Raw genomic sequence first — 10,947 nt, 5'->3', positions numbered from 1 at the left:
TCTGAAATTTGCTAATTATTAATTATCAGAACAATCAAAATTAGCCAGGCTATTGTTATATTATTATAACAATATTGTTATATAATTATAACAATAGCCTGTAACAAATACTAACAACAATTTCTTTTAATATACTCGTTTTTATAATTTCACTCTAGTGTGTTTTAAAAAACATTGGATCTGATTATGAAGGCTAAAGTTTTAGGCTAAGATTTTAGGAACCTGTTTTCATTTAAATAAATGCTACATAGTACAATATCATTTATTGAAGTGAAAATGAGAAGATAGAGTGAAGAAGAGTACCGTACCTCAGAATCAGTGAAATGTTCGTACGGGCGGCGGCGACACAGCGCGAATATCTCGTGCAGTGTGACCGCGAACGCCCACACGTCGCTCTTGGTGGTGTATTTGCCGTGCAGCACCGCCTCCCAGGCGGCCCAGCGCAGCGGCAGCGGGATGCGCCCGGCCGCGCGGTGGTAGTCGCTGGCGTACAACTCGTTGTCGGTGCCGAAGTCGCTTATCTTTATCATGTAGTTCTTGCCGATCAGGCAGTTCCTGTGGACATATGTGAACTGAAACGTATGTTTTTGGTGATCCATAGAGGGTAAAAACGAAACCTTGTCACTAAGCCATTGTCTGTCCCAGGCCTGTATCTCTTGAAACGTAATAGGTAGATATTTGAAATTGTCACAAAGTATGTATAACTTAATTTAACTTTTAGCCTTAAAAGTATATTCCGTTTGCAAAATCGCAAACGAAATAACATAAACGAGTCTTGTTTGTCTCATATGTTCTAAATTTCTAATAATTGTTGTAAAAAGAGTTCTCAATGTAATGTATATAACTAGAACCGGAATAGATAGACACATGAACTTTATACAGAGGATGCATAACGGTGGCCGCTATCACAACAAATACCAAAAATAAAATAAAGTTGAATATTAAAGGGGGTATCCATACAATAAACCGGATTTTTTCGATATTTTTCGATCTAACTGTTAAACCGTACTAGGAAGACGGTTGAAATTTTTATAATCCGTTTACTACTATAACTTGTATTATAATAAATACAAATAAGAACCATAAAACATATTTTAATATACTTATTTTAATTTTATTATACGATGTTTACGTATCGTTCATCATCACCCCAACGCCATCTATTTTTTTGTGACATAATTAGTTATGTCACACAAAAATAGAACGCTTTGGGGCAAATAATACTTAGGCATTATTGAAAATTTACGAATCATTCATCATCACCCCAACGCCATCTATTGTTGTGTCATATAACTAAGTATTGTTGATAATAATAAAATGAATAAAAAATAAGTAAAAAATAAAGAACATTTGGTGGTACGGAAGCCTTCATGTGCGAGTTCGACTCGTACTTGGCGAATTATTTTTGTACGGGAACGTTTTCTATTTCGATATATGAATATTCTCTTACGAAAACATTTTCATACGAAACACGCAACGTTCAGTATTAACGCAATTGAAATATTAAAATCATAAACATTAAAAAAGAAAATTCTATTCTAAAAGATTGAGAAAAACTTTCTGTAGACTTATGAAAAAGTGGAAAAACCGATTATATGCTTTAGTTTTATGAAAGTAGTTTTATTTCTTTTTACTCATAATGTGTCTGTCCTTTTGTCCTATTTCTATCCAGCCCACGTACATTTTCCGTGTCATTGGAAATATTTATTATAATAGATCCAGCAAACATGCCTTTGCCATTTCTCCAATTCCCTGTTTTTCCACAAAGCATTAATTATTTACTGTTTAATGAGTTTACAATGTTCAAGACGACAAACAATATCATGATGGACATTTAGGTCTACCACCAGACAGCGCCGACATTTTCTAACGTTGAATGAAATATGAATATCTGAAGTAGTTGCGCGTAGGTTTGCTTTGCATAGTTAATATGTTAATGTTAATGCGACGGGTTTCGTGTCAGTAGGTGTCCCTTGTCAAGCGGCCCACAGCAGCGGTAACCGCAGTTAGGGATGCTGAGCAAATATAGGACAACTCTAAATCAATTTTCGAGGAAAATTATTCGATTATTTTTAATATTTAACCTTTGTCATCACAATGGTAGAAATTATATCATCGAGATTTTTTAACTTCTATGACGTTGAATTAAGTATACGGTTTTAATCAATCCAAATTTTTAGGGTTCCGTACTCCTTTGGTAAAAACGGAACCCTGTTACTAAGACTTCGCTGTCTGTTCGTCTGTCACAGGGCTATATCTCCGGAACCGTACTAGATAGACACATTATATTTTTACAGAAGACGCATAACGCTATAACAAAAAATACTGAAAATAAATTAAAGTCGAATATTAAAGGGGGTCTTTATACAACAAACCGGTATTTTTCGACATTTATATTACGATTAGTTACTAAAGGCTTAGATGACGATTACCTTGATTTTTCAAAAAATCGGAAAAAATAATAAGTTTTAATTTCAATTTTTATTTTTTTTAGTTTGGTAAGTATATACCAAAAATTGTTCTTAGATTTTCACACTTTGGTAACATAAAAAATATGTCTGTCATTTTATTATGGTTCGACTCCGATAAAACTTGATCGTAATGCTAATAACTAAAAATTCTGACACCATTGATTAGATACCCTATAGTAATTTGCGTAAAAAACGTAAAATTTAATAATAAAAAGTAGTTTTATAGTGCATTTTTTGGCTATATTTTGACTTTTTAGTGCATGTTTCGCCCTTTTTAGTACATATTAGCATGCATATCTCGGTATTTTGATAGTGCATATAATCCGACGTGTATATATAACTATATGAATATTATACTATAAATAAACAGATTTTCAAAAATGGAGAGTTCATTTAATATTAGTATTTCATATCTTACCTGTGTGAAATATGTAACCGAAATCGTCATGTAACTGCTATTAGAAAGTTACTGCGATCCATATTAATACATTACATTATTAAATACTAGCTGACCCGGCAAACTTTGTACCGCCTCAAAATCTATTTATCAAATATATTTTATATAAAATATAGTCTATGTTACTCGTGGATAATGTAGCTTTCGAATGGTGAAAGAATTTTTAAAATCGGTCCAGTAGTTTTTGAGCCTATTAATTACAATCAAACAAACAAACAAACATAGTTTTCTTTTTTATAATATTAGTATAGATAAAGGAAATATTTAGTTTATAGCGTTACACATACATAGTGCTCTAAATACAAGTACGTACCTAGCAGCTAAGTCTCTGTGCACGAAGTTGAGCGACTCGAGGTACTGCATGCCAGTGGCGATCTGCGTCGCGATGTGGAGCAGCGTCGGCGTCGAGGGCGGGGCCGCCGTGCGAAGGAATGCACACAGATCACCTGGATCAACCAAAAACAGATTTTTAACATTTAAAAGTGCGTATTTTTGACTTAATTCCATATTTTGAAAACCAGCGAAAACCTTGCAGGGCATAAAAAGTATAATAGGCATAAACATTCGGTTACTCGTTTATACAAACGCTAAGTCGTAAATTGTTGCATTGACAAGTTTCAATTTATTTCTTACATATATTAGTGGTTATTTGCCATCAAGTGACTGAATGAAAATTTAAAACTAAAATTATATCCAGTCTATTATATTATTTTGAGTTAAAGCGTAAGTGTCATAGCTACAAATATACTGTTATAGTTAGTATACTAAACGCGAACGTGAGAGATTCCTCTGACAAAAATCCAATGTTGTTCTTTCTTTCTAAAATATGTTCAATAGTTACAACAAACGAATGCTTCATAGTGACCCTCAAAGAAATTCTCACTATAAAAAAAATCATCCAACATACCCAACTCCAGATACTCGAGCACGACGGCGAGCGGCGGCGAGCGACACACGCCGAGCACCCGCGCGAGGTGCGGCGACGACAGCGCGGCGAGCACGCGAACATCGCGCTCGAACTCCTCCCTACACACATCGCCATCAGACAGGGCCACGTCGCACCCTACACTACTCGTTTGTAAAAAGCGCGAACGTAACAAAGCGTACTAGTCTACACATATTGAATTACCAATTAACGGATGGGTATGGATATTGCGTACCCCTCATGGGTTGAGATAAGATCTTTAATTATATATTATGTGAATATTTTAACCAATAGTTATGTAACTTATCTATCAAATAAATGACACAATTTCCGTGTTAAAATTTCTTTGAACCCCTACAAAATATTTTATACTACGCCAAAGATGTAAAAGGATTATAATATAATTTTTCTTATGATATATCTGTAATACCGTCACGTAGATAAAATGTTACGAAAATATATTTGTTTCGAACTTTTTCTAAATGAATGTAGTTTTAGGCCATCCATTTGTTGCTAGGACAATAATACTAGACCCTATTAAAACCTTGTAGTACAAGATGAAGATTAATGTGTGTACGCGCACTCATTATCGTCACGCGAGAGTCACAAGCCCAATAATTATATATTTTTATCATTATGGATGATATAATGATATAAAATTATCTTGAACTATAACGGACTTCTATACTTTTATTTTTCTTTTGTTACGATTTTTTTTTCGTTCTTTTGAAGTGATATTCTTAAGGCAGGGCGATGATATTATATAAATACAACCGCTAGGCAAGTGAACTACTTATTTTTCATTTGCCACAGACTAAAAATGTATTTACATTGATTATAATTATTTGGAACATGACAAGATTGACAGGAGTAACGATTTTATAATAATCGACCTTAACCAATGTTTTCCAACCGAAGTTCAAAAGTTCTAAATTTGACAATGTTGTCTGTAAACAGCGAGATGAATATTTGGAATGTTTGCAATAATTGTATCTAATATTTATTCGACATCAATTTCACAGAGTTTTCTCACATTTAATAAATTACTAAGAACTACATAATTAAGGGCCTCTTTTGTAAAGTTCAAATAAAGTTATTCAATAGCTTAAATTTTTGTCAGGTTTGTTTAACTGTTAAATTTGATTAGAATTTATTTCTCATTTAGTTTTATTAAAATATCTTATAACTCAATTCCTTCTGAAGTTGTCGGTACATAATTTTCAACTATAAGCTAGTTGACATTGTGAAACAGACCCTTACCCTATAAATTAGCTTTATTAATAATCAATCTATCCAATATTTTGGTTACTAAAGATCGATATTTAAAAAATTCTGCATATTAGAAACAAATTTCTTCGGTAAGCAAAAATTGTATACATTGAGTATCAACAACATAAAATCAGCACACAGATAGCAAACAAAAAACCAGCGGACAAAGAATAAGTATCTAGAAGCTATTTCATACATGATATACCTCTCCTTGACAGAGGCGTCGTGGCATAGGAACTTGACCGCGACCAGGCGCTTCTCGGAGCTGATGGTGCCGTTGTACTCGGGCACGCCGTCCGCCTCCGCTACGTACACCTGGAAACTCTCCGCATTTTGTACCTACTTGCTCTGTTCTCCTTCTATATGCTGTGCCGGGTTCTCTCTCTCCGTTAGATTACAATACAATACAATTCTGTGTACTGTTCTGTACAATACGATAAAATACAAAAAAAATGTTGTTCGTAAATGCATTTTGTAACAATAATAATATTTAATATTGAATACCAGTTTGATACATCATTTTATTGCGCGTAAAATTATGTTTATTAAAAATTATTGCCGCAAAAGGTATTTTTTATGAAAAATATTTTCTTATTATGTAATTAATTTATATGTTATAAATTAATGTATGTGTTATAAATTACATAGTGAGTTCATTCTCCATTACGTACAATGTTTTTGTTAAATACCTTAAAAATGTGTAAATACAAGTATGATTGATAAATCAGTGGCAACATTGTTGCAATTCGGCACCAATCTATTCCCCGAAATTTCCGTTATTTAGATAAAATTTTATAGGAATTTCGTAATTATCTTTAGAACGACTACTACATACTTCATGGACTCTTGTTAACATTACCACGTTGGCCAACGAGCCCAAACCACATACCGTTCCGAAGGCACCCTCCGCCAACTTGGATATCATCCTGAGCCTGTGCCTCGGGAACTCTATGACGGTGGTCGTCTCCAGCCGACGCTTGAGGTCCACGATCACGTCTTGTTGACTCGGCGACTGTAACATTAACAATATTATTAGCTTTGAAGAACACCTTAGTTTAGATTAGCTTTCAATAATATTATTTGAAAGTGGTAGAACCCTCTGTGATTCTCGGGCGGCACCACCGGCACAACTATTGCTGCCTAATAACGGCAGTGTTACGCGCAGCTATGTTCTAAGTGCAAGGGTGTGGTAAGGGAGACATACTTTTCCGAGGCATTCCAGCTTAGTCCTCAGGCGCCCCTGAGGCCTCTGTGACGACCTCGGGTAGGAATCCAATCTTATCGGAGGTCGATTACAGATATCCATGGGCGGAATCTTTGATAGATTGATTATTAAGAAGTCGTTGTTCAGCAGCGGCGAGCTCAGCTCCGGCAGTGCGTGTCGCAGTGGAGCTGTGACTGGGGCACTATACGCACCCTGGTGCTGTGCTTGGAGCGCATGGAGCGTGCGAGCGAGTCGCAGTCGAGGCGGTCGCCGACCAGCTCCGTGGCGCGCTCCGAGAGGCTGTCGACCAGCCGCCGCTTGGTCAGCAGCGGCGCCGAGCTCAGCTCCGGCACCGCGTAGTCGTAGTTGGAGCTATCTGTTGGCGGAACGATAATGTTTACGGATAGTCCTCGCCAAACTGCTAGTCCGCTCCGAAGTTGTTGCGAGCAGGTGTAGTCATACAATTTGCTATGGCGACGCGACCCATTTCTATATTCAGAGCGGACTAGCAGCGCGGATTATACGAAATCTCATACCTTTAAGTGGAAGGATAACAGAGTTATGACAGGGGAAAAAATGGTGGAACGTTTCGATTAGTACACATTACATATGTAGTATCTAGTGCGTTCGGTTGGAACTTTTGTAGTGCTAAAATTTGCACTGCAGTGCGTTTAGATGTAATATGTATCTCCAGTTCTTTCCTCTGAGGGAAACTTTTTGCATGGATAATAAATTATTGATATTCAAAACATATTGCGTAATTAATGTATTCTTATCTTGTTATCAACAAATATTTTGATTTAATTTTAATAAACCTATAAATTATACTCTGTTATATATAAAATCAACTATCTTATATTTTAACATTAAAGTACAATAAATATCAATAAACCGACCTGACAACGCAGTATTAGAGTCTTTAACGAAGTCTTTCATCTCGAGGAGAACTGTGCTGTAACTAAAGTAGGGAGCGCACTTGAGTGCTTGGTAGGGCTCCTGATATTCATCTGACTTAACATCTAACGGGCAGTCTATTATCATCTTATTCTCCGGCAGCATGGAGGTGCCGCAGGTGTTGTAGTTGTCCACCACTCGTTTTTGGGAGAGGGTGGTTTTAGCTATGGGTGACGCGAAGCATTTCCTGTGCCTGTGTCTGTGCACTATGAGGAAGACTGCCACAGCGAGGAGTATCACGAGTGCTGTTAGTACTCCCACAACGATGGCCATGTACAGCGGGTCGTCCTGATGGGCGGTCGAGATGGGCACTTCCTTAGCGGTGGGCTGCTTCGTCTTGTCCTTCCCGCCCGGCGGCTTCATGCTTTCCGGCGTGTAGTTGCCTTGGGCGACATCTGTGAAACAATAATACGGTTAATATCTAATATTTTAAGGTAGAAAACGCAACGGAATATGTTACTTATGTAACCTATTATAATTTACACCGCCCAGTGTCATATATTTCCGTCACTTATTTGTGACACAAGAGCCAATAAGTCGGTTTTTATTGTGCTTATATAATACTGGAAATGACTGAAAAGTAAGTTCATACTACATGGAACCGCGAATTAAGAAATTCGAGAACTCCAGTAAATTGGTCTTCGAGATGGGAACAATAAAACATTTATTCGTATCCACATTTAGTGTCAGCAAAATATCTGTAGTTAAGAAACTGGTATATATTAATTAAGCAAAAAACGTTACAACCAGTTTTGGAATAGACTTGGCGCAGTCGTTTTTTGCACCGACGTTTGAACCTAACTGTAAAAGACTAGGTTCAACGAAGTCTTGTCCCTGTAGTCTCGGGAATAGAATAGGGCTACGGTATCCCCTGCCTGTCGTAAGAGGCGACTAAAAGGGGGCTTCCGGGGTTGCGGGTGGCAAGAGTGGGAGCTCGAACCGTCCAGTGAGCTAGCCCGGGTAGGACGACAGTATGTGTGGTCGCATACCGTCGTAAACACCAGATGGTGTGGGAGGAGCCAAAAGTGCTCCCCCAGGGTAGAGCCCGATCGGGGCATTGCGCTTGGAGGACTCCGGTTGTGTTCCCTCGGAGATCCCGGAGTTCTCCAACAAGCGTTGAGGACGACCACCGGGGGGGTTTTAGTGCGGTAAAAATCCCACATAACCCGGCGTCGCTCCCACGTCGTCGGGTACCTTTTGAAGGTTTCCCCCTCGTTAACAAAAAAAAAAAAAAAAAAGGTTCAACGAAGTCTTAAGACATTAACATAAGTCTCAACGTCTTTATTAATATTGAAATTGACTCTAAGTCTATGGGACCAGCGGAATCTCCTATCTGTCGTAATAGGCGATTAAAAAGAGGGTTCCGGGGTTGCAGACGGCCAAAGTGGGAGCATGAATCACCCAGACAGCGATCCCCGAAGAACGACGATATGTGTAGCATCATCGCCCATATATAACGTCGTAAACACCCGAAGGTATTCAATGAGCGAAAGCCCTCTAGGGCAGAGGCCGATGAGGATACCGCGCTCGAAGTGCAGCGATGCGCATCCACTTGCCGATGGATGACTCCATACACCATGAGCCTCACCGGAGTCGAAGACGACCTCGCTGATGAGGATCCACCGCGCGGAGAAGTGCAGCTCGATGCGCACCCACTTGCCGATGCGGTGGTGCAGCTTGATGCTCACGTTGCGGGAGTACTCGAAGATCTTGTCCTCCAGGTATGTGTACTTGATCGGTTCGTCCTGGAAGTGGCGGCCGCCGATCGAGAACGATATGATCGCTTCGGAGAACACCTGCAGATGGAGTAATTAAATGAGATTACAACAAATTAGCTGGTTTCTATATAATATTGATGTATCAAACGAGCATGTAGTCCATCTGATGGTAAGATGCGCCTATGTGCATCTTTAATCAACTCCAGATAGAATTGGTCTCCCACCAGAGATCCAATACGGATGCTTCCAATGAGGACTATGTTGGAACGCTTCTTATAAGTCCTTACCACAACCTTCAAATCAGAACTAAGTAGCTTAGCACTCCTGTTACAAGGCAGAAAAGGTGTAGTGGTGGTGCCTCTGGAGTGGAATCACAAAAGGTTCTACCGTCACTGTTAAAGCGTCAAGCTTAACGCTAAAACTAAACTATGCTCGTACATTTTTATGCACAAAGTTTCATGGACCATAAGTTATTAATAAATAATTGCTACTTCGTCAGCTTTCAAGACCAGCTTCTATAATAAATGAATGATTGACTCTTCTAATAAAACACATTTATTGTTCCACAATAACCCATATATTCATATAATGATAAAAAAAATATTTTTCATTCTGTATTTCTGTTTTTTATTACGAGTATAATAGTTCATTAGCAATCAGCATAAGATTACGTGTACCCATTATATTACATTATATTGTTGGGATAATCTGACGACCTAATGTCAAGTGAATCACTGTAACATCTAGATCAAGTATTCCTGTAGCCATTGAAGTGTATTCACTATTGTATTACTTGCGATCAGATTACTATATTCTACAAAAGTGGCGATAATATCGCCAATACAAAGAGTAATGTGTCGTCAGAAAAGTCCCTGAGTTGACACGAGGCATAGATCAACTGATACCTGTACATTGCACGTGTTACACGTGTGAAAGTAGAAAAATAACATGCTGTAAATCTACTGGTAAGTGGTCATTGTCGCCCATGGACATCTATAATCAACTTCGGATAGTATTTAACTTTCACTTAAAATCGACCTTAACCAATTTTTTAATAATCCCGGCAAAGAACTGATAAAAATCAGATTCTGGTAGATAAAACTTACTTGACTAATGGGCTATAGGTACAGACTGAAGGTATAGTTTAGTATTGTCTTTTCCCACACCCTTTAAACCAAACCTGAACACAGCAGCGCTGCCCTGCTGTTATAGTACAGAAATAGTAGTAGAAATACCGACTCACCTGCACATCTCTCATGAACTTATTATTGCAGTAGAGATGAACGGCGCTGAACTCGCGCACTTTATCGAACTCGAAGATGAGGACCGGCGGCGCGAGCTTCGAGTCGTTCCTCCAGCCGACCCACGCCAGGTTCTTAGCGGCCTCCCGGATCTCGTCGCCCCCGAACTGGCCGTCCACCAGCTGCCCCAGCCCACCACGCAGGTCCTCGCCCCATTGACCGTCGTATATGGTGTCGGTTAGCTCCACGCCGTTACTCCGTTTGTTACCCTTCGGCATCGAGTACGAGACGATTCCGACTACGGAAATAAATTTATTTAATTATTTTGCATGTCGAAATTATATATTTTTTAAGGAAAGCTAAGAAGTAAGAATACTCGTCGGCTGCAATACCAAAATATATATTTTGTGCGTAACGAATATGAAATCATTACATTAAATACAGAGCATATTCATTAAATTTCCTACGATCATAATGCGATCAAACGGCATGAACGATCGCTTGGACTTTACCGATAATCCAATTTTAGCTCGAATTGAATGATGAAAAGTAGGTCGTCGCATTTATGAATTGACTTACCTAGGAAGCGTATTAAAAAAATGCTGCTACCGCCCCAACAAATCTCATTAAGGCTTAAACTTTTTAATACGTATTCCTACGAGAGTTAATCAGTTCATCCAGCTAGCGATAATAAGATCGCTAATATAA

The 10,947-nt window shown here is 38.3% G+C and overlaps 1 protein-coding gene across 2 annotated transcripts in view; it reads right to left on the bottom strand.

The window, feature by feature from the left end:
• The window catches only part of Tkz (tyrosine kinase-like protein), an 84,711-nt gene that overhangs the window by 4,104 nt on the left and 69,660 nt on the right, over positions 1-10,947 (bottom strand). The window contains exons 6-14 of one of the 2 annotated variants that reach the window (XM_073074602.1): positions 10,242-10,537; positions 8,869-9,076; positions 7,223-7,675; positions 6,539-6,702; positions 6,012-6,134; positions 5,328-5,437; positions 3,836-3,954; positions 3,242-3,374; positions 309-555 (exon numbers count right to left, since the gene is read on the bottom strand). In XM_073074602.1, the coding sequence (XP_072930703.1) occupies positions 309-555; positions 3,242-3,374; positions 3,836-3,954; positions 5,328-5,437; positions 6,012-6,134; positions 6,539-6,702; positions 7,223-7,675; positions 8,869-9,076; positions 10,242-10,537 (1,853 nt within the window). Of the gene's footprint in view, positions 1-308; positions 556-3,241; positions 3,375-3,609; positions 3,955-5,318; positions 5,438-6,011; positions 6,135-6,538; positions 6,703-7,222; positions 7,676-8,868; positions 9,077-10,241; positions 10,538-10,947 lie in introns of those variants that run through there. The other variant, XM_073074601.1, reaches the window with a different exon arrangement.

Source organism: Epargyreus clarus, unplaced genomic scaffold, assembly GCF_041222505.1.
Source record: "Epargyreus clarus isolate Ecla_fem2 unplaced genomic scaffold, WU_Ecla_fem_2.2 ptg000007l, whole genome shotgun sequence".
NCBI classification, from domain to species: domain Eukaryota; kingdom Metazoa; phylum Arthropoda; class Insecta; order Lepidoptera; family Hesperiidae; genus Epargyreus; species Epargyreus clarus.
The sequence above is the reverse complement of the archived record's forward strand: the minus strand, read 5'-3'. Positions and strand labels throughout refer to the sequence as shown.